Raw genomic sequence first — 24631 nt, 5'->3', positions numbered from 1 at the left:
CTATCCCATCTATGTTCACCGTTCCACAAAAGAAATCTCTGTTCCTTTTCAATAGGAACAATTTCTTATTTCTTTGCCACCCTCAAAACACTTAGCTTGGTATGGTCATATACCATACCATCCGTTAACAACACGGATACATTTTTTTCTTTGAGACAGAGTCTCTCTCTGTCACCCAGGCTGGTGTGCAGTGGCGCGATCTCAGCTCACTGCAACCTCGGCCTCCCAGGTTCAAGTGATTCTCCTGCCTCAGTCTCCCAAGTAGCTGGGACTACAGGCGCGCATCACCACGCCCAGCTGACTTTTGTATCTTTTTAGTAGAGACGGGATTTCACCACGTTGGCCAGGATGGTCTCGATCTCCTGACCTCGTGATCTACCTGCCTCAGCTTCCCAAAGTGCTGGAATTACATGTGTGAGCCACCAGGCCTGGCTAACAGGGGTACATTTTAAGAAATGTGCTGTTAGGAAATTTGATTGTTTTGTGGGCATCATAGAATATACTTATGCAAACCGAGATGGTATAGCCTACAACATACCTAAGCCATGTGGTATAGCTATTATACTCTTAAGGGACCCCCATCATAAATGCAGTTCCTTATTGACTGAGACATTGTCATGCATCACGACTGTATTGACTGCTAGTAAGAACTCACACACAAGTTGAAGACCATAATTTCATTCTTACCTTCAATCTCATCCCTTCTGCATGGGTATCTTTTTGCCTTTCAGATCCTGCTAAATCCACCAGGTTGAGTAGGGAGGTCCGTATATTCACAATCTCATTACTTTTCTCCATTGACTCTATTGTAATTGTAAAAACTGCATGAGATCTAGACGATTCTCTGTTCATTGATGTTGATGCCACACGTCTATTCCTCCATCCTCCAGACAACACCTATGCAAAAGGAAAACATATTAAAAGAAATGAGAGGACAAGTTACAGTGGCTTATGCTTGTAATCCTAGCAGTTTGGGAGGCCAAGTCTGGAGGATCACTTGTGGATAGGAATTCAAGACCAGCCTGACCAACACAGTGTTGAGACCTCACCTCTACAAAAAATAATAATAATAATAATTTGCTATGTACAGTGGCAGGAACCTGTAGTCCTAGCTACCTGGGAGGCTGAGGTGGGAAGATCTCTTGAGCCCAGGAATTCAAGGCTGCAGTGAGCCATGATTGTGCCACTGCACTCCAGCCTGAGCAGCAGGGCAAGATCCTATCTTAAAAAAAAAAAAAAAAAAAAAAAGGAAGAGAGAAAAAAAAAGGAACAAGAATAGGTACACTTAAAATGTAAAATAAGCACTTGAGAATCACTCATTTTATTATGAAAAATACTAACATACAGCTAATTATCTACTTTCATAGGGAAAAAGAAATATATTTACATAAAGCATATTTTCTATTTAGAACAGGGGTGAGGAGTATCTATTGCCTTCCATTGTTATCTAGCTTTATAAGATAAATTATATTATCCCAAGTTCCAAATGGTACACAACAGCCACCAAAATCAGTAGGAAATTTGTAAAGCGTGGTGAGAAAGACTACTGGTCCATTAAGGAATAAGCTGAAGTTATTTTCCTTTCCTTTGTGTTCCCTTTCCACATTACAGAAACAGAACAAACAGGAAATCAGAGTGCATAGGATCTAGAACTGGTTTTGCCACGCTTTATTTGTGTTAACCTAATGTAAATCACAAAACCTCTCTGAACCCATTTCTTTACCTAGAAAATGAGAATGTTGGACAGGAAAAATCTGTAAATTATCTTTAAGCCCAAAGTTTTGTAAGCTTTTGGTCTACAAAGTATTTTTTCCCTTCTATTCCCTATGGCAAGCAGGATACATGAAAGTTCAGAATGCAGGCTCTGGAATCAGATGCATATGAGTTCAAACCATGGCTCCACTATTTACTAGGCGAGGTCTGGGGCCAGCTGAACCTTTTCAAGGCTCAGCCTTCATATTTGTAAAATGGGAATATGGGTACCTATCCCATAGAACAGAACATGTAAGTTTTAGGTGCATATGAATCATCTACAGATGTTGTTAAAATTCAGACTCAGATTCAGTGTGAGGTGGGGCCTGAGATTTTGCATTTCTAACAAGCTCTCAGGTGATGCTGATGTTCTGAGGACCACATTTTGGGTAGGAGGGTAACAGTATATATAGAGTAAAATGAGGAAATTAGTATCTTTATCTCAAAGGGCATATTGAAAATTAAGTAAAATAATGTATACAAAAGAAGTTAGCACAGTGCTTGGCACCTTCACTCAATAAATCATAGCTGTTGGCAGGGCACGGTGGCTCACGCCTGTAATTCCAGCACTTTGGGAGGCCCAGGTGGGTGGATCATGAGGTCAGGAGACCGAGACCAGTCTGGCTAACATGGTGAAACCCCGTCTCTGCTAAAAATATAAAAAATTAGCCGGGTGTGGTGGCATGCACCTGTAGTCCCAGCTACTAGGGAGGCTGAGGCAGGAGAATCGCTTGAACCCGGGAGGTGGAAGTTGCAGTGAGCTGAGATCGGGCCATTCCGCTCCAGCCTGGGCAACAGAGACTCTGTCTCATCACAAAAAAAAAAAAAAAAAAATTCGTAGCTGTTATAACCCTATTAATCAGCAACAGTAAAAAACTGAAATTATTTGTATCTTTTTTCTTTTTTTTAAGACAGAGTCTCACTTTGTTACCCAGGCTGGAGTGTAGTGACATGTTTATGTCTCACTGAAATCTCTGCCTCCCAGGCTCAAACGATCCTCCCACCTCAGCCTCCAGAGTAGCTGGGAGTACAGGCATGCATCACCATGCCTGACTAATTTTTTTGTATTTTTAGTAGAGACGGGGTTTCACCATGTTGGCCAGGCTGGTCTTGAACTCCTGACCTCAAGTGATCCACCACCTTGGCCTCCCAAAGAGGCTGGGATTACAGGAGTAAGCCACTGCGCCCAGCTATTTGTATCTTTTATGTTTCTTGGATAGTACTTTATGCTTTCTTTTTATAACATTAAATACTGTATATTACATATTAAATACATCTGATACATTCATACAGCTACAAAAAACAAGAGAGAGAGAGAGATCCTCCAAACTGAGACAAATTCCAAAATACTATTATCTAAAAAAAGCGGCCGGGCACTGTGGCTCATGCCTGTAATCCCAGCACTTTGGGAGGCCAAGGCGGGTGGATTACCTGAGGTCAGGAGTTCAAGACCAGCCTGACCAACATGGTGAAACCCCGTCTCTACTAAAAAATACAAAATTTAGCTGGGCGTGGTGGCAGACAGCTATAACCCCAACTACTCAGGAGGCTGAGGCAGGAGAATCTCTTGAACCCAGGAGGTGGAGGTTGCATTGAGCTGAGATCATGCCATTGCACTCCAGCCTAGGCAAAACAGCGAGACTTGGTCTCCAAAATAAAAAAGGCAAGGTATAAAAATAGCACAGTATGCTGTCACTTGTGTAACATAAGGGGAAAAAGCAAATACAAGTATGTTTGCCTGAATACTTCTACAAAAATCAAAATAAAAAATGAAAAACAAAAATACCTGGTGAGTGTTCATAGACTGGGAGACTCAATATTGTTAAGATGCCAGTTCTACCAAAAATAATTCATAGATTCAACACAACCCCACTCAAAATCCCAGCAGCCTATTTTGTAGAAATTGACAAACTGGTTCTATGTAAATGAAAATGCAAAGGACAATGAATAACCAAAATAATTGTTAAAAAGAACAGTGTTGGAGGACTTACCCTACCTGATCTAAAGACACTACTTAGCAACAAGTTACATAATAATCAAGACCATTTAATATTGATGAAAAGAAACATATAGATCAACAGAACAGAATACAGTTAGATATAAACCCGTATGTGTACAGTCAATTCACCAAAGATGCAAAGGCAATGTAATAGGAAAAAGAGTTTTTTTCAATAAATCATGCTGCATACTGGATCAAAAACAAAAAGGCAAGAAAAGAGAAGGAAGTATTAGATGAAACAGGCAAAACACACTAAGAAAGATGGTAGAAACCAGTCTAAGAATATCAACAATCATACAGTAATGTAAATAAATTAGGTAAGATACTGTCATGAGCAGTTAAAAAAATGAGCAAAGTATAGCTATGTGGTTTACAATAAACACCTAAAACATTAAGAAACAGAAGGGGCCGGGCCCAGTGGCTCATGCCTGTAATCCCAGCACTTTGGGAGGCCGAGGCAGGCAGATCACGGGGTCAAGAGATCGAGACCATCCTGGCCAACCTCATCTCTACTAAAAATACAAAAATTAACAGGGCGTGGTGGCGCATGCCTGTAGTCCCAGCTACTCGGGAGGCTGAGGCAGGAGAATAGCTTGAACCTGGGAGGCAGAGGTTGCAGTGAGCCGAGATCATGCCACTGCACTCTAGCCTGGCGACAGAGCGAGACTCAAAAAAAAAAAAGAAACAGAAAGACTGATGGGAAAATGTATACCAGGCAAATGGTAATCAAAAGAATGTTCAGTGGTAGGTGAACATCAGACAAAACAGATTTGCAAAGCAAAATGTGTTGATAGGAAAGTATAGAATCAATAAATAATTATAGGTGAAAATAAAAGGAAGATATATACTAATTCTACACTTGTATATATACCTAATAAAGGAGTCCACAGCAGGTCCTCCATTTCACTTCATTCAATGTTATTTTGTTGTGAACTTGAGAAAATAAAATGATTTCCACCCGGGGCAACTGTCTGTGTAAAGACCAGCCCGGCCGACATGACAAAACCCCATCTCTAATAAAAATACAAAAATTTAGCCGGGTGTGGTGGCACGCGCCTGTAGTCCTAGCTGCTCAGGAGGCTGAGGCACAAGAATCGTTTGAACCCAGGAGGCAGAGGTTGAAGTAAGCCAAGATCGCACCACTACACTCTAGCCTTGGAGAGAGGGTGAGACTCCGTCTCAAAAAAAAAAAAGTCATAAAGTATATGATACTTATACAAATACAGGACAATAAACAATGCAGTATGAAAGTACTCAGTGAGCCCACCATATTTGTTATTGTTTGTTTCTGAACTGTATGGTGGTAGGAAGTGGTCATGACAATTTCTACTTTGCAAACATTTATTCCCGATTTAACCCAACACCATGACTGCCATCACACACTTATCCACCAAAACCTGGGTAAATAATTATCTTAGTTGTTATTATTCTTTTTAAAATAAATGTATAGTTCACATTTATTTCAATGTTTAATATTAGAAGTGTGTTGGGTTCTTATTGAGAAGTTTGGTGATGCTTTTATGACTGGAAATATGCAGTAGGAACTTAACTCTTCTTTGTATCAATTAGCCTGTAGTAAAATTGGTTTTATTATACATCGTTTCACTTAAAGTCAGTTTCCAAGAACCTATGAGGATGTTAAGTGAGGACTTGTTGTGTTTCCATATGTGTATGTATCTATTATATATATATATATATAAAAAATCAGACAAAAATCGCAATGAAACTGAAAAACCAACACCTTAGTGGGAAATCAGTGCATCTCTCTGAAGTATCAATAGATTACACGGACAAGAAAACTAGCAAAAATATAAAACCTTGTACCAAGGATACATATTCTTCTCAAGCACACATGACACACTTAAAAAAAAGGTTATTAATCCATAAATTATGTCTCAAAAAAACCTCAAAGACTAGATGTCACATAAGACCACATTCTTCGATCCCAATGCAATTGAGAATCAACGTGAGAAATAAGTTAGAAATCCTCACACGCTTTGGAATTTAAAATCACATTTCTAAGTAATTCGTGAGTCAAAAAAAATTATAGTAGAAAAATATTTGTATCTACACCATAATTAAAATATTAAAACTTGTGTGAAGTTAAAGAAGTATTAAGAAGTAAAAATTTATAGTATTAAATACTTATATCACAAAAGAAATGCCAACGTGAGTAAATATCCAGCTTAAGAAGTTGGAAAAAGAACAGCATGATAAACCCAGGATAAACTGAAAACAAAGAAAATATTAAAGAGCAAGTCCATATAAACAATAACAACTGTGTAAAAAGGAAACAAAATGGCAGTTATGGCAAAGATTGTAAAAATGTGAATACTAGGAACAACTTTATGCCAATATACTTGAAAACTAAGAGGAAATTGAAATTTTTCTAAAATACATAACTTACGAACACTGACCCAAGAAGAAATAACATGGCTGCATGGCTCTATTAAAATATTGTTTTGTAGTTAAAAATCTCACAAGACCCAGATAATTTTTCAGATGAGTTCTACTATGTATTCTAAGAATAAGTCATCCCAGGCATAAATACTTTCAGAAAACAAGTAACATTGATAATAAAACAAGACAAAGAGAATAGAGCCGGGTGCAGTGTCTCACGCCTATAGTGGGAGGCTGAGGCAAGGTGAAATGCTTGAGCCCAGGAGTTCAAGACTGGCCTGGACAACATGGCTAAACCTCATCTCTACAAAAACATTCAAAAATCAGCCAGACATAATGCTGTGCACTTGCAGTCTCAGCTACTAGGGAGGCTGAGGTGGGAGGATCTGTTAAGCCCAGGAGGTCAAGGCTGCAGTGAACCATGATTGTGCCACTTGTACTCTGGCCTGGGTGACAGAGCGAGACCCTGTCTCAAAAAAAAAAAAAAAAAAAGAAAAAAGGAATAGGACAAAGGAAATTACAGATTGATCTCAATTTTTTAAATTTATGAAAAACACTAAACAAAATAATAGCAAATCTTAATCGAGTACTTTATCGTGTTAACATGTTAAAGAAGAAAAAGCACAAGATTATCTCAACAATGGTGGAAAAAGCATCAAACAAAACTTTAACACACATTCTTGATTTTTTAAGACAGTTAGCAAGGTGGCTGATTATAAAAGCATCTTATAAAAATCAACTGCATTTCTATACACACCAAACACTAAATGTAATTTAAAAAAGAGATTATGTGCCGGGCACAGTAGCTCATGCCTATAATCCGAGCACTTTGGGAGGCCAAGGCAGGTGGATTGCCTGAGCTCAGGAGTTCAAGACCAGCCTGGGCAACATGGTGAAACCATCTCTCCTAAAATACAAAAAATTAGCCAGGCATGGCAGTGCGCGCCTGTAGTCTCACCTACTTGGGAGGCTAAGGCACGAGAATTGCTTGAACCTAGGAGGCGGAGGTTGCAGTGAGCCAATATCGCACCACTGCACTCCAGCCTGGGCAACAGAGCAAGATTCTGTCTCCAAAAAACAAATAAAAAATAAATAAAAATGAAAATAAGAAAGAGATTATTAGAGAAACTAAAAACATAAGGTATACTGGAATAAAGTTAACAAAAAGTATGTGTGACTTTTATGATGAAAATTATTAAAATTATATTGCAAGACATTAAAGATCTAAAAAGAGGAGACATACTATGCTAATGTATGGACTGAATATTGTAAAACATTGTAAAAAGAATTGTTAATCCCTCCAGACTGGTCTATAACTGCAATGTAATTCCAATAAAAAACCCAACACAAATTTTTGAGTACGTATGTATACACATACTAGGTCACACGTACAACCTGTCTCTCGCCAGGGGGAGTCTCAATTTAAACAGCTGGAATCAAGAGACTTGATTCCATCTTTTATTGAACATAAAAGAATAAATTATAAAATATCATACAGCAGTGAAAATAAATGAAATGCAACGTAGAATTCATAAACCACATTGAGTTTTAAAAGTCATAGAAAGCTAAATATGTGTTTTTCAAACTCAAAAACAGGCAAAACCACATACATATGTGATTTAAAAGTGGAAGAAAATGATAATGACATTCAACTTAGTGCTTAATTTTGGGGAAGAGCCAGGGATATGGGATAGGGAGGACAGGTATCCTATTTACCTATTTATAGCATATTTAAAGAACCAAATATCACCAGTAAATCGGATAGTACTGGTGATACCAGGGTCTTTAAATTGTCTAAAAGCCTCCTGAAAGTTCACTTTAACATTATGCTTGGTAACTTACATGCTTGTGGCAATATTTCATATGTGTCAAATGCTTCATAATAAAAAACTTTCAAATCATTAAGCCAGATCAGATTTCATAAAAACATATCTAGAATATTTTGTAAATTCCTGTCAAGAGGTTTGCTTGTCCTGAGCTGAATGCTCAAGGTAAGTTAGCTTTTGACACCTAACAAGCAAGCAACGTAGAAAAGAACAGCCAGCTGGTTTAAAGGCCAGAGTTCCCAGAAGCCCCTCAAACAGGCATCTCCCAGGAGCAACCACTAAAAACATATGGACAAGTAAGAAACTGATGATACAATATCATCTTATTTCTGTATAAATTGCCCTTTCGAGGTTCCATTTTGAAAGACTCTTGGAAAAGAAAATACTGCCATATTATTTTATCTTTACTTCCATATTATTTTATCTTTACTTCCCATGAACATTCTGTATTATGCCTTTATGACATATTTTTGGTACCTCAATTGTCACTTTTTGGAGTTTGGGGTGCATTCACAGCAGGTTTGTTGCCTAAGCACCAATTAAGTACTCATGGCAGGGTACCTGATAGGCTTCAGCAGCTGAGGTTACCACCTGCTCCACCGCACCAACAACAAAGACTCCCTTCTTGATATGCTCCCTTAAGTACAGTCCAGCCGATGCAGAGTCCAGTAGATCATATATCTGCTCGTTGTAGATTTCAATAAAGGAACACTTACAAAGGAAACTCTTTCCAGCTCCAGCCTGTAAAAAAGAAGCCTCATTTAGATACATTATTTTCATGTGTTCATACCTAGTTTTCATGAGCATTAATTTTGCACTCGCTTCACAAGATGTAAATTTCCTATGCTATTATCCTTTAATACAATATAAGATACCTAAAAGTAAAAAAAATCTAGATAAATAGTTTTTTTGTTTTGTTTTGTTTTGTTTGAGACGGAGTCTCACTCGGTTGTCCAGGCTGGAGTGCAGTGGCGCGATCTTGGCTCACTGCAAGCTCTGCCTCCCCGGTTCACGCCATTCTCCTGCCTCAGCCTCCCGAGTAGCTGGGACTACAGGTGCCCGCCACCACGCCCGGCTAATTTTTTGTATTTTTAGTAGAGACGGGGTTTCACTGTGTTAGCCAGGATGGTCTCGATCTCCTGACCTCATGATCCACCTGCCTCGGCCTCCCAAAGTGCTGGGATTACAGGTGTGAGCCACCGTGCTCAGATGATAACTAGTTTTAACACATCATTATATTTTACAGCTGCATCAAACTGTGGTGCCAGGCACCCTAGAGGCCTCCACAGGTGCCTGGGAGCTAATACAGGGGGAGGAGAATTGAGCAGTCCAGTTGGGAAATTCCATTTTTGTCTGTCTTATATATTTGATGTCCTCATAAAGTTTTATTTGAAACAAGTGTTATGTTCTTCAAACGATTGAAAATAATTTATTTTAAAAGACTTTATAGGATTTTTAACCATAGAAATGCACGGTACTAAATTATTTCACTGCCATACAATTTGTGCGTCTAATTTCAGTGTTATAGATAGGTGATTTCTGCAAAGGAGTAAATGGTAAACCAATGTTATATATAAGTTTCTTTGGTACACAAATAATGGAACATAAAACACTAATGGTTCTAAGCCCCGAATTCACCAAGCTAAATCAGCACAACTGTGAGAAGGCCCAACCTGGGAGCCAATGCAAGAGGAAAGACCATATCCCCAGGGTGATGGAGCCATACCACATGTGGGGCACAAAGATCATGGAAGGCAGTAGCAGGTGCTACAAAGGTGGTGAGGATGAGTCCATCACTGCTGGATGTCATGAGGATTCAGGGACACCTGCAGTCACCTGTGAGCCTAGGTACAGGTAGATGATTAGGCTTAGTCTATTAATATATCTGTTTTCCTCAGTTGAGATTTTCTTTACAGTTTCTGTCTTACAAAATCTTTTTTTGAGAGCCTCAGAAGCACTATTTTCCTTTCTTGTAAACCAGCAATTTGGGATAAAGGATAATGCATGTTTTATAAACTAAAAACTCAATTGAGATAAAACAACTCAGAATCCTTAATATTATCCTCAGAATTGAAAGGTTTTTTTTTATGCCACACTAGTCTATTCATATTGTAGAGTACCATCCATGCTCCACCATGTATCATGAGCTAATTATCAGTAGCTACCTATTCAAAATTAGACATTTCATAGAACCACTTTATTTTTACATTGTTTTACCTTTTCTTTTTCACGATCAATTAAGGAAAACAAATATTCAAAACTTCGTGGGATTACTCCTCTCAGGTTATGAGAAAAATTATCAGATTCAGATGGTCCTAAAAAAATGAAAAAAAATAAACACTGGATTTTTATTCTATTCCAAGAGTCTTTCAAAATGGCAATTTACACAGAAATTAGATGATACACCATATAATCAGTTTCCTACTTGTGCTCCAAGCAAGTTAAATCTAGGTCTGTGAGAGAAATTGAAATTTTTCCAACTGCCAGGTACCAAAATCTGCAGGAATATCAAATAATTGTCCTTTATTGCAGCACATTTGGTCTCATAGACTGACCTGTGCTCCAGGCCTTGGCCCCATACTGTGTGACCATAGGCTAATTACTAAATCCCTCTTAAGCTGCAGAGTTCTCAATTATAAAATGGGGATAATAATGGTAATAAATATCACATAGGGTTATTGGAAAGAATTAACTGAGAGGCCGGGCGCAGTGGCTCACGCTTGTAATCCCAGCACTTTGGGAGGCTGAGGTGGGCGGATCACAAGTTCAGGAGATCGAGATCACGATGAAATCCCATCGTTACTAAAAATACAAAAAAAAAGTAGCCGGGCGTGGTGGCGGGCGCCTGTAGTCCCAGCTACTCGGAGAGGCTGAGGCAGGAGAATGGCGTGAACCTGGGAGGCGGAGCTTGCAGTGAGCCGAGATAGCGCCACTGCACTCCAGCCTGGGCGACAGAGTGAGACTCCGTCTCAAAAAAAAAGAGAAAGAATTAACTGAGAGTGTAAAGGTAAAGCACTTAGAGCCATGTTAGTGCTTTAAACACATTAAGTACTAAAAATCAGGATTAGCTAGTTGATTTTTTTAAAATTAGGCAATAAAAGCCAAGCTGGTAAGAAAAGTACTGTAAGAATATCTTACAAGATTTCCACACAGACAGAAAAATGCAGAGTCTCTATTTTGTTACACTGGGAAAAGGAAGAGTGGATATGCAAATAGCAGGATTCTAAGGAATTCTAATTCAAGTTATAGCAATATTTACCAGAAAAATATATATAGCTAGAAAAGATCTAGATCTATTTAACAATCAAAATATTGGTGAAGTATGCCTTAGAGACCAAAGGAACTAACAAAATGCTGACATGCACAAGAAAAATAGAGAATAAATTTTAAAATATAATAGTTGTCTTTGGTAGAAGGCCTTGTACCACACCTGGAATATTTAAAATGGTCCTTGTAACCTGTAGCTTAAGAAAAATATAAGAGGTAGAAAAATGCAAGTAAATAAAGAGAATGAATATTAGAACATGTAGATAATTTTACATCATTTTCCCATTGAAGAATATATTATATAAAGATCAATTTGATATAGTATGTTTTGCCCCAATTCTCATGTTGAAATTTGATCCCCACTGTTGGAGGTGTCGCCTGCTGGGACATTTTTGGGTCATGGAGTGTGGGGGGCACAACCCCTCATGAAAGGCTTGGTGCCATTCTCATGGGAGTGAGTTCTCTTATTTCCCAAGAGAACTAGTTGTTGGAGAGAGCCTGGCACCTCCTCATCTCTCTCTCTCTGTCTCTCTCTCTCTCACACTTTCCTCTCTCACCATGTAATCCCTGCATGCCCATTCCCCTTTGTCTTCTGCCATGAGTTGAAGCAGCATGAGGCCCTCACCAGAAGCCGAGCAGATGCTGGTGCCATGCTTCCTCTATGACCTGCAGAACTGTGAGCCAAGTAAACCTCTTTTCTTTATAAATTACCCAGCCTCAGGTATTCCTTTACAGCAACACAAATAGACTAAGACAAAGATTCAACAAATCTTTAATCACCTTCATCATCTCTTGCCTAACCCACTGCAGTATCTCCTAATCCTGCTCTATCCCCTAATAGTCTTTATTCCATTTAGCTGCCTGAGTAATCCTTTTAATATCAGATCATGTACTTCCTATTTGTTTGTTTATTTTAAAAAAGAACACTTCCAATAATGTCACATCATATTCAAAACAAAATCCAAAATCCTCACCAGGCCTATATGACCTGGCCTAGGGTATAGCTCCGACTTCCCATGCTACCAGCCCCTTATCCTGGAAAACTCCACTCTCAGTGGGTCTTCTGCTGGTCTTCAAACATCCTTGGGTGTGCACCCACCTCAGGGCCTGTGCAACTGCTGTTCCTCTGCCTGTAAGATTATTCTCTTGGACAGTCTCATGGTTCACTCTCATTTCACTTAATAACTCCAAAGGTCACCTCCTGAGAGGTCTTTCCTGACCCACCACCTAAAATAGCACCCTCTACTTTTTTCCATCCCTTTACGTTGCTTTATTTTAATTCATAGCACTTATTACCTTTGGCATAATTTCTAGAGGTGTATTTGCTTTTAATTGTGTATTCCCCCTGCCTGAGAATCAGAAGGTCCACAAGAGCCAGGACACTGCCTTGTATTCAAGTAAACCAACAGTGTCTTGAAGAGTGCTGGGCATACTGTAAGTACAAGTATTCAATTATTTGTTGTTGTTATAACCTCAGAGAGCGAGGAAGACCTTTCTTACTACAACTCACAATTCAGAAGCCATTAAAGAAAAAGAAGCCAGGTGCAGTGGCTTCTGCCTGTAATCCCAGCACTTTGGGAGGCTGAGGCAGGTGGATCACTTGAGTTCGGGAGTTCGAGACCAGCCTGGCCAACATGGTGAGACGCGCCCCCCACCCCGTCTCTACTAAATATACAAAAATTAGCCGGGTGTGGTGGCGCATGCCTGCAATCCCAGCTACTTGGGAAGCTGAGGCTGGAGAATAGCCTTGAACCCAGGAGGCAAAGGTTGCAGTGAGCCAAGATTGTACCACTGCACTCTAGCCTAGGCGACAGGGGGAGGCTCCATCTCAAAACAATAAAAAGAAGAAAAAGAAAAGAAACAAATTCAGCCATGTAAAATAAAACTTTAGCATAGAAAAAAAAACCTTAAGTAAGTCAAAAGACAAATGAAAAATCTAGAGAAAAGTCTGGAATCCATATCATGGACAAAAGGCTAACTTCTCTGTTTTATAAGGAATATCCACAAATGAGTAAGAAAAAGTCAAGCTAATTTTTTAAATGGGAGAAAAAAGCTTGAATGGGCATTTCAACAGACAGGGTATTGATATATCGAATTAAACCTATGAAAGGTATTCAGTTGTCAATAGAAATAAATACACAATAAGATAATACTATACATACTCAAGAATGGCTAAAATTTTTTAAATTGACAATTTCAAGTACATATAAGGAAGTGGAGCAACTGGAACTTCCATATACTACTGAGATAATCACTTTGGGAAACTGTTGGGCAGAATCTACTAAAGCTAAATATACATATATCCTATGATCCAGCAATTCTCCTGGATACATATCCAACATAAATTATTTGAAAAGACACAAGAAAGATGTTCACAGCAACATTATTCATATGGTTGAAAAGTTGAAATAATCCAAATGTCTATCAACACTAGACTGGAAAATGTGTAGTATATTCATACGATAATATATTATACAGTAATGGAAATAAACTACTACTACATGCAACAACATGAGTGAATCGCAGAAACTTAACACTAAAAGACATCAGAAACAAAAGATACACAATAAAATATTATTTGTAGAGAATCAAAAACAAGCAATATTAATGATGACAGAAATCAGAGTAATTGGCATTCCAGGGGACAGGGTTTGGTAGTTACTGACCAGGAATCTTGATCTGGTTAGTGGTTATACAGGTGTATAAACATATACAAATTCATTAAATCCTACTGAAAAACTGTTTATTCAGCACAACTCTGTGCCAGGCATTGAGCTGGAAACATAGCTGCAAACATGATTAACACATGGACTTTGCTAGCAAAGAACTCACAACTTGGCAGAAGCCTAGGGAATCTCCCTAATTTCAAGAGATCAACATCATATATAGAAATTATGCCTTTCCCCAAAATGTTGTAGGTTACTGTTATCACAGAAAGAGTAGATTAAGCCAACAAAAGTTAATCTTTACTTACCCATCATAGTAAATGTCTTCCCTGAGCCAGTCTGTCCACTGTAAAAAATGTTTTACATATTATTTTTACACATAAAAAGACTACTCCTCCTATTATAATACTAGTGTATAAGTTTTCTCCACAGAAAGTTAGCTTATTTTCTTTCCATTTTCAAATTCTATTAGATAAAAAGTGAATGATCTGCCTCCTTTGTCTCCAATCTCCCTACAAAGAGCTAACTGCTGTTAATTGGCAAATGCTTCTATATTACACAAACATAGCCATCAGAGTTTTCATTTAATTTTTATTTACCAAAATTGGGATGATGCTCTTCATACTGCTTTGCAACCTATTTTTCCCTTAATTTTACCTCAGATATCTTCCTAGGTCAGCAATAGAGGTCTGCCTCATTATTTTTAATAGCTACACAGTATTCCATGGTTTTGGGATCATATAGCATCTTGCAGCACCATAATTTATTTAACCAGAATCAAATGAACTTTTGTTTCCAATTTTTGCTATGCTAAGTAATACAGCATTTCCTTTCCTAAATTCTTTGTCTTTAAAAGATACTAAAAATCTCTTCATTTAAATATAAAGCAATAAAAAAATTCTTATGCTATAGGTTTTTGTGCAATGTCATTTCTCCTGTTATCCCACTTAACAGAAACAAGAGTAACAAAAAACTAAAAGTAAAAACGTTGAAGCCAGGCAGTTCCAGCTACTGAGGAGGCTGAAGTAGAAAGATGGCTTGAGCCCAGGAGTTCCAGGCTGTGGTGCACTAGAATCACAGCTGTGGATAGCCACTGCGCTCCAGGACTGGGCAACATAACAAGACTCCATCTTTAAAAAAAAAAAAAAAAAAAAAAAAAAAAAAGTTGTATTTTAAAGATGTCAATCAAGATATCAAAAGACTTTAGCTTAGATTCACAGCAAAAACAGAAAATTTTGGATTTACTTTTTCATTAAATGCCCCCCAAAACTAGAAAACAGTATGCTATAGTTTTTTACCCCCTTCTTCTGGAAAAAAAGAGGGAAAAAAGTTCTTTAGTAACTCAGAATGAGAAATGGATGTTATTGAGTCCTCTACAAATAGGGTAATCCTTTTTTTTTTTTTTTTTTTTTTGGAGACGGAGTTTCACTCTGTCACCCAGGCTGGAGTGCAGTGGCACGATCTCGGCTCACTGCAACCTCCACCCTCTGGGTTCAAATGATTCTCCTTCCTCAGCCTCCTGAGTAGCTGGGACTACAGGCACCTGCCACCACGCCCGGCTAATTTTTTGTATTTTTAGTAGAGATGGGGTTTCACCATCTTGGCCAGGCTGGTCTTGAACTCCTGACCTTGTGATCCACCCGCCTCGGCCTCCCAAAGTGCTGGGATTACAGGTGTGAGCCATCGTGCCCAGCCACAAATAGGGTAATCCTATAGATTATTGTCCAAACAGGCACTTGAGAGTGAAGAGGACACTACTAATAATTACTTGACAATTGGTATTGTCCTCAGTAAACCAGACCGTATACCCACCCTGCCATGTATTACCTAGCTCTGTCTGCTGAGAAGGCCTAGAAGCAATGGCATTCCAATAGCAACAAACCAAACACACCTAGCGCCCAGATCTTGGTTTCTAAATACCATGCTCCAGTGAAAGGAATTAGGGTTCATTGGTGAAATGGCTGATTCTAGGCGTAGGTCAGGGAAAACACAAGATGAGCCCAGAGCATCTTGTAGCATCATAAAGTAAGAAGGGGCTCAAAAAACAAAAGGATGAGCTATAGCAAAGGGACACAAAAACCAACCTCAAGGAGGGCCCATTGGGCAAAGCTGGAACAACAAGAACAACAAGGTAAATAATTTTTAGTATTGGATTATAACCTAAAGAATAAAATAAATGCATATCCATAACATATAAAGAATTGAATAAATGTGGAAAACAGACAAATCTTTCTTTTTTGTTCTGTTTTGTTTTGTTTTTTTTGAGGCGGAGTCTTGCCCTGTCACCCAGGCTGGAGTGCAGTGGTGCAATCTCGGCTCACTGCAACCTCCGCCTCCTGGGTTCAAGTGATTCCTGCCTCAGCCTCCCAAGTAGCTGGGACTACAGGCGACCACTACCGCATCCAGCTATTTTTTTTGTATTTTTAGTAGAGACGGGGGTCTCACCATGTTGGCCTGACTGGTCTTGAACTCCTGAACTCCAGTGACCCGTCCACCTCAGCCTCCCAAAGTGCTAGGATTACAGGCGTGAGCCACCACGCCTGGCTGGACAAACTTTCTTACAAAAAAAAGTTATATATATAGATAGATAGACAGATACTCTGCTCTACACTACCCCTCTACCTTGGAGTGTAATCCCTGCTACCTTGATAGCCAGGAGGGGCCAATCTAATCATTAGTCCCTAAAATCAGAAAACCTTTTTTAGCTGCTGTCAGAGGGAGGTGTGACTAAGGAAGAAGAGTCAAAGAGTTACATGTTGTTGGTTTTGAAGATAAACAGGGCTGTAAGCTAAGTAATGTGGGTGGCCTCTAGCAGCTGAAAAAGGCAAAGAAACAAATTTTCCAGAAAGGAACAAGGCTGCCAAAAGAATTGCATCCCTGCTGACGCCTTGATTTTAGCCTGTGAGAGACCCATGTTGAACTTTTCACTTATAGAACTGTAACATAATACATTTGTGTTGTTTTAAGCCACTACGTTTGTGGTAATTTGTTACAACAGCAACAGGAAAATAATACAAGCATGTACTATGTATAAGGACACAGTCAACAACTTACTATGCAAAGATGGTACCATTATAACCGCTCATGCAAGACTCCACAATGCTTTTAGCCACAGTTGCGAATACAGATTCCTACAAATGTAACCAAACATGTTAACATATCATAAAAATGAAAACATTTTTCCTAAATTACATTCTACAATGTAACAGCAAAAATTGCTTAGTAATAACATGGATAACATCTACTACAGAAAAAAGGCTAAACTATCTAAGATGATTAAACTTTACACATAATTACATCTATTAATCTCCTATACACCTATAGATTTAAAGCACACAACTAAACTTTATACAGAATTTTGTAGAGCATATTGCATATAGATATTGTACTGGTACTAGCATAAATAAATGGCTGTACATCTTCTTCAGTGATATTTCTCATAAGTTTGCACTGAACAGTCAATACCTCCATTTTATTTTCATTTTTACCTACAAGGAGATGCAGTCTTACTACGAATGCAAGAACTCCCAACCCTACACTGTTTATTTTTATTTATTTTTGAGATGGAGCCTCACTCTGTCGCCTTTAGTGCAATGGCGCAATCTCGGCTCACTGAAACTTCCGCCTCCCAGGTTCAAGCAATTCTCCTGCCTCAGCCTCCCGTGTAGCTGGGACTACAGGTGCACACCACCATGCCTGGCTAATTTTTTATTTTTAGTAGAAACGGGGTTTCACCATGTTAGTCAGGCTAGTCTCAAACTCCTGACCTCGTGATCCGCCCACCTCCACCTCCCAAAGTGCTGGGATTACAGGCGTGAGCCACAGCACCCAGTCCTCATTTTACTTATCTATTGGCCAGCGATGCTCCACATAAAAAAAAGATCCAAAGATCTAAATGTCGGCCCAAAAACATCCATATGTATAAGGGAATACTGAAGATCTGTGATGGGCTGCATGAAGTGGCTCACACCTGTAATCCCAGCACTTAGGGAGGCCAAGATGGGAGGACTGCTTGAGGCCAGGAGTTCGAGACCAGCCTAGGGAACATAGTAAGACTCCATCTCTACAAAAAATTTAAAATTTAGCTTGGCATAACTGAGATTTATCCTGGAATGAAAAAAAAATTAGCCAAGCATAGTGGCACATGCCTGTAATCACAGCTACTTGGGAGGCTAAGCAGGAGGATTATTTGTGCACTCCAGCCTTGGCAACAAAGCAAGACACCATCTCTTACAAAAAAAAAAAAAAAATCTGTGATGTTCAGTATAGTAGCCATCAGTTATATGTAGCTATTTAGATTTAAATTAATTGAATGAAACTTAAAAGCCAGTTCTTCATACACACTAACCATATTAAAAGTGCTCAGGAGCCACATGTGACTAGTGCATCTGAGGCACTGAATTTTAAATTTTATTTAATTTTAATTAATTTAAACTCATATAGTCACATTTGGCTAGAGGCTATTGTAACAGACAGCACAGATACAGAACATTTCCATCACTGCAGAAAGTTCCATTGGATAGCACTAACTAGGTCTTAATTAAGTTGACCTTAATTAGAAAAGCAGTTGTTGACATCACGGTAATCCTAAATCCTTAGATTAGGCAGTTCAACAGTACTTCTCAATCATCCACTGGCTCCAAAAAGTGCATCTTCACTAACCTCCAGTGCCTCAGATGCACGAGCCACACTTTTAATATGACTAGTGTATATGAGGAACTGACTTTCAAGTTTTATTTAATTAATTTAAATCTAAATAGCTACATATAACTAATGGCTACTACAATGAACATCACAGATCTTTTTTTTTTTTTTTTTAAGAGATAGAGTCTTGCTCTGTTGCTGAGGCTGGAGTGCAGTGGCAGCATCATAGCTCACTGCAGCCTCAAACTCCTGGGCTCAAGTGATCCTCCTGCCTTAGCCTTCCAAGTAGCTGGGATAACAGGCATGTGCCACTACGCCCATAATTTCCTATCACTTAGTGGGGGGGAAAAAAAAAAAAAGAAGGCTTTTGTCATTCTGCTACAAAGTTCGATGAAAAAAGGAGAATACTATTTAATAAAATTAGATTTAAAATATTTATGGAACGTTTCAGTCTCCTTATTTGAGACGGATGAAATTAAAAAGAGACCAGCCCAGAAAAGAAATTCTTTTTTTTTTTTTTTTTTTTGAGACAGAGTCTTGCTCTATTGCCCAGTCTGGAGTGCAGTGGTGCAATCCCCGCTCACTGCAAGCTCCGCCTCCTGGGTTCATGCCATTCTCTTGCCTCAGCCTCCCGAGTAGCTAGGACTACAGGTGCCCACCACCACAACCAGCTAATTTTTTGTATTTTTAGTACAGACGGGGTTTCACTGTGTTAGCCAGGATGATCTCGATCTCCTGACCTCATGATTCGCCCTCCTCAGCCTCCCAAAGTGCTGGGATCACAGGCATGAGCCACCACACCCAGACAAGAAATGAAATTCTTAGAGCTAATGAAGGCTTATATGTTCCAGGTAAAAAGTAAAGTTTCCAGCGAGGTGGCTCACACCTATAATCCCAGCACTTTGGGAGGCTGAGGCGGGCAGATCACGAGGTCGAGAGATCAAGACCATCCTGGCCAACATGGTGAAACCCCATCTCTACTAAAAATACAAAAATTAGCTAGGCATGGTGGCGCGCACCTGTAGTCCTAGCTACTCGGGAGGCTGAGGCAGGAGAATCACTTGAACCCGGGAGGCAGAGGGTGCAGTGAGCCGAGATCATGCCACTGCACTCCAGCCTGGTGACAGAGTTAGACTCCTTTTCAAAAAAAAAAAAAAGTTAAGTTTCTAATTATCATTACCTGAGTGGTATCCACATCTGCAACATGATCAAACGTGAAGGTCTTGGGCTCAGGGTTGGAGTGCAGCCGGAGACTCGTGGAGGACAGCACAGATAAGCATAAGTTCTGCTCTCCATCAGCTGACCCAGATCTTTCTGCAGGAGGACGAATTCGCACAAAAACTTTGATGGCATCACCTTCATTACTAAAGACAAAAAAAAAGAAAGTAACAGTTCAGTTTATTGAAGAAGAAAACTGAAAAAGGATCCAAGTCTCATATTGCCTGTAATGTTTCTATAATGAGTTTCTCCAACAAAGCCCAAGACATATCCCATACAAATTTACCTCTTTTTTTTTTGAGATGGAGTTTCATTCTTGTTGCCCAGGCTGGAGTGCAATGGTGCAGTCTTGGCTCACTGCAACCTCCACCTCCTGGGTTCAAGTGATTCACCTGCCTCAGTCTCCCAAGTAGCTGGGATTACAGGGATCTGCCATCACACCCAGCTAATTTTTGTACTTTTAGTAGAGACAGGGTTTCACCGTACTGGCCAGGCTGGTCTTGAACTCCTGACCTCAGGTTATCTGCCCACCTTGGCCTCCCAAAGTGCTGGGATTACTGGCGTGAGCCCCTGCACCCAGCCAAATTTATCTCTTTTTAAAGAGTCTCACATGACCTATACCTTTTACTGATTTACTTCACAATAGGCACCTTCACAACCCTTTACTTGAACTCAAAGGGAGTGTGTGTTCATTGCATGGAGTTCCAAGTAGTGCTTGTCTCTCATTTCCCTCTTACTAGCAATAATAAATAAGTCATTCCCAAGGAGAATTATGCTATTGATTCTATCATTTTGCCTGGAAAGCGAGAGGGCAGAGGTAATATGCAGTTTTCCCACATTTCCAGCTGGTTGAGGACTAAGTTAAATTTTGAAATAAGTACTCTTTACTATGCTAAATGGTTATTTTAAAAATATTCCATCCCTAGTCCTTTGGGCGCTCATCGAGAATATTTTTCTTCTTACCTTGGTTGGTTAGACTGACCATTTGTCACGCTGCGTAACTCAGCTAGAAAAAAAAAAAGTTATTAAAGGTCATTTAAATTGTAATATGGAAATCCTATTCTTCTCTAACATGCTCCTGGGTTGCCTGCTACATTCAGCCTCCTCAGATCCCTGACTTTAACAATGCTGTGCTCCACAGCCCAGGCCTTGATCCTATTCTCATTCTATCCCAACCCATTACTGGTTGTAACATCTAGTCTCATGGTGATAGAGACAGGAGACAGTCAAATGCTGCCCAGGTCATTGTGCACAGGGGGCTTGCCTAAACATGCCCACGGTGAAAAATTCCATCCCTCAACACATGCACAGTAAGGGAAATAAATCAATATGGAGTGGCTCAGACTAAGGGCCCACATGCACACTGGGAGAATGGGGTGGAACCACTAGGAATTTGTGCCTTATGCAAGGAGAGAAGCCTGGCCTCTTCAGCTGGAGTGTTGTGGCCTGGTATTCAATCTGTGAGGTGAGAGCCTGTTCGCAGGACCTCCTTTTTTCATTGAGAGTGTTCTTTTAATAAATTCTGCTCTTCTCACCTTTCAATGTATCCATGTGCCTAATTTTTCCTGGTCATGCAACAAGAACCTGGATTTTAGCTGAGCTAAGGACCAAAAAATCCTGCATCATTTTGGTGGCCTGTATAAGAACATGAGTAAAGGTGAGTAAAATGTGAACCAAAAAATATTTTTCCCTCTTGTTTCTGAGGCTTCTTGTCCTTGGACTTCTTCTGAGAATAGAGGAAACTGTGCCCCCTTCTACCCCTCATCGCTCTCAGGGGTAGGGAATGTTGGCCTCATTCCAACCCAGCCTTTCTGTGGCATTTTCCTTCTTTTTTTTTGAGACTGTAATGGCACCTATCTTTTCTTCTACAATACTGGGGGTGTTCTACCCGCAATCCAGTGGCTGCAGGCTCATGCGTAGGATGGACAGGCAAGTGGGGCGAGTGGCAGTTCCTTGCATCCCTCCCCTCCTGGGTGGGGCTGGGGTGCATGGCCCAAGGGCCCCACTTGGCTGGCTGGCTAGGGTTCCCCGCCACATGCCCACAGAGTCCTCCCCTCCCCTAGCCAAGGGGCCCAGCTAGGTTCAAGCCCCAGGGAAGAAACAGCAATTAAAGATTTCTCTCCCTGCTGCAAAAACTCATTTGCATAAGAATAAGAGGTTCTTCTTTCAGGCATCTTTCAAGCCCTGCATTTAAGTTTTTTTTTCTTTTTTCCACCAGAGATTAACTTTTATGTGAGAGGCTTTTTTTTTTTTTTTAAGATGTTTTACTAGGCCAAGACCCCAACTATCACTGTTTATATTCTCTGTAAGGTTTCAATTATGAAAAAGGATTTGTGAGGTTGGTCTTAAGCTGTAACCAAGCTGGTGTGCTTTCCATGTCTTTCTGTATGGCTCTGTCAGAAAGAGGGGTACCTTAGGTTGGGATGCTGGCCTAGGACTCCATAGGTCCACTGTTCAAACCAGCCCGGCAAACCGGTCAATGGCAAACTTTGCTGCAGGCCTCCATCTTGTTTTATGTCCTTGGAAGCATGGCCTGTAACCACGTGCCCAGTGCTTTGTTTTAGCCTCTGCCATTTTACAATGGTGGCCTGGATTCAATCCTGGCTTAAGGAATGCGTCCTTTCTGGTTTGATATCTGTGTGACCTTAGCTATTTGTTGATTCTCTTTCCCTCCATGAACCACCTTGAATTTTCCTTTCTCTGAGCACCTGGGAAGTTACCTTTGGTAAAGTTTGGAAGTCAGAAATACTGGCCACTTTGCATGGCTAATGTCAGGTAATAAGGGACTCAAAAGGATTTTCTTAAAAAGCGCTCAGCTTAATTGAAAGTGGATATCCAAGTTATAAGTATATTTAAAAGACCTTTATGTTTTTCTCTTCTTAGATCTTATTTTGCTGGGAAAAGGTTTTTTTCTCAGTCAACTGAATTCTTTTTCTCCATTTTGTCTTGCCCCTCTTAATGCATGCATGAGGGGCCCTAAGATAATTTCTGATGGCCTGAGACTCCTTGGGAAAAACAGAAAAGTCTCCACGGATTCCATTTTGGGAGAGACCTTTGTTTTCCTAATGGAGCCCCAGGAATTAGAGGTGGATGGATCCCTCTCAAAATCTGTTTTTGTCTTCTAGCTATACCTGTTTACCAGGCCCTAGAAACTACATGCTTTCCTAGCCCTGCTCTTAAAGGGCCCCACTCAGAGGCTAATTGTCCAGTTACAAAATTGGTGAACAGAAAATCTTACAGCTACTGGATCTTCTTCTGGCTGTGTAGTTATATATGTGTTGTGTGTGTGATCTCTATAAACAAGAGTTCTAATTAATTGGCCTAAAGGAAAATAAGCACTTAGATCAAATATTTTTTAAAGGAAAGAAGAGCTGTGGTACCTTTTAGTTCACATGACTTTAATCTTTGAGAAATAAAAACAGCCTTAAAAATTATTGGTAAAATGCAGATGTCATCAAAATGTACATTTTTGCCTAGGGTTAAAGGACTGTTTTGAATTAGATAAGATAAAGCTAAATGTGTAAACAAGTAGTAGAAGGATTGTAAAAATTGATCTTGCAAAAAAAAATTCCTTGTGTGAACATACTGATTAAATTCAAAAGGGTATTATATGGCTTTTCCATAAATTGAGCATTGAAATAAAAGCACAACAAGGTTCTCTTAAGGCACCAATATGCTCTTTAGCTAAATCTGTAAAGGGTTATAAAAGGTTTTTGCTTTTTAAAATTTCTGAGTCATCATTTTGGCAAAATAAATAACTTATGGTAATCTGGAATTCTATTTCATAAAATCAAATGTTTTAAACCTCTAACATATTCAACAGGCTTCCCAAAATCAAACTTCAGTTTCAAAATTGTCTTTCCTGACACCTGGCTTTTGGATGCTACAGAGGGCCCCTGACACATCCAGAAGAGAGGTAAACAGGATTACCTGACATGTTTAGGTACACGGGATTACCAAAATAATGTTTAATCTTCTTCAGGTTATATTTTAGGGAATAATATTAATATATGTTCCAAAATTGTAAAGGATTCCTAAAATTCTAGTGTCTGGCCATCAAAATGGAATCTGTGGTGCCTTTTCTGTTTTTTCCAAGGAGTCCCAGGCCATCAGAAATTATCTTAGGGCCCCATCATGAGTATATGCCGTCAATCACAATTAAGGTTGTTATGTTAAGTTATTATAAACCACAGAGATAACAAATTTATTTGTCAATTCTGTTTCTGACTCTAACTACCCTGGACATTTTGTTATTCACAGACAATTGTTGTCTTGTTTTCATCCTCTTCAAAAGATGGTTTATAATCAGCCATAGAACTTTCATAGGTGCTCTCAAATGCAGGTTTCTGATAACTTTGGAGATTGTGACATTAGAATAAAGAAAAAACAAACAGGACTCATGAAGAGCTGAAATGTTCATGAATATCAAGCAAAACAAGAGTTAACTGGATGGACTTAATGAATACAAAACTGAAGTAATCTTTTTGACTTTCGCTTGGACCATTGCCAATCCTTGCTTTGTTTTTCAGAGTGAAGGAAACTTATTTTGAACTATTTACAGCCTTTAATAATTGAGTAAGGTATACTCCTGTGAACAAAATTTGGAGCATGTTTGTCTCTCTCTCTCTGCCTGGCTTCTCCAGAATTTGGAAACTAGTTGTGAGTATACTTAACTTATGACAATATATTTGTTTGCATCAGTGCAATAAGATTCCATTTTCTTTGCAACAGGACACAACTGAAGACACTAGTTGTTTTACCAAGGCCTCTGACTGGAAGGGTATGCTTCCTTTTAAGGAGTCAAGCTTGACTTGCAGAACTGATAAAAGCTCCTTGGGAAAACTGGCCTCATACCTTGC

At 39.4% G+C, this 24631-nt stretch overlaps 1 protein-coding gene across 7 annotated transcripts in view; it reads right to left on the bottom strand.

Annotated features, from left to right (window-relative positions):
* KIF15 (kinesin family member 15) overlaps positions 1 to 24631 on the bottom strand; it is a 110753-nt gene that overhangs the window by 77254 nt on the left and 8868 nt on the right. For all 7 annotated transcript variants that reach the window (XR_008678647.2, XR_008678646.2, XR_008678648.2 and 4 more), the window contains exons 2-8: positions 20736 to 20778; positions 19735 to 19918; positions 16965 to 17041; positions 14219 to 14256; positions 10195 to 10292; positions 8539 to 8718; positions 688 to 897 (exon numbers count right to left, since the gene is read on the bottom strand). Coding sequence is in view for 1 of the 7 variants with exons in the window: in XM_031009113.3 (XP_030864973.2) it covers positions 688 to 897; positions 8539 to 8718; positions 10195 to 10292; positions 14219 to 14256; positions 16965 to 17041; positions 19735 to 19918; positions 20736 to 20778 (830 nt within the window). In the remaining 6 variants the exon portion in view is untranslated. The remainder of the gene's footprint in view (positions 1 to 687; positions 898 to 8538; positions 8719 to 10194; positions 10293 to 14218; positions 14257 to 16964; positions 17042 to 19734; positions 19919 to 20735; positions 20779 to 24631) is intronic.

This window comes from Gorilla gorilla, chromosome 2 (assembly GCF_029281585.2).
Source record: "Gorilla gorilla gorilla isolate KB3781 chromosome 2, NHGRI_mGorGor1-v2.1_pri, whole genome shotgun sequence".
NCBI classification, from domain to species: domain Eukaryota; kingdom Metazoa; phylum Chordata; class Mammalia; order Primates; family Hominidae; genus Gorilla; species Gorilla gorilla.
The sequence above is the reverse complement of the archived record's forward strand: the minus strand, read 5'-3'. Positions and strand labels throughout refer to the sequence as shown.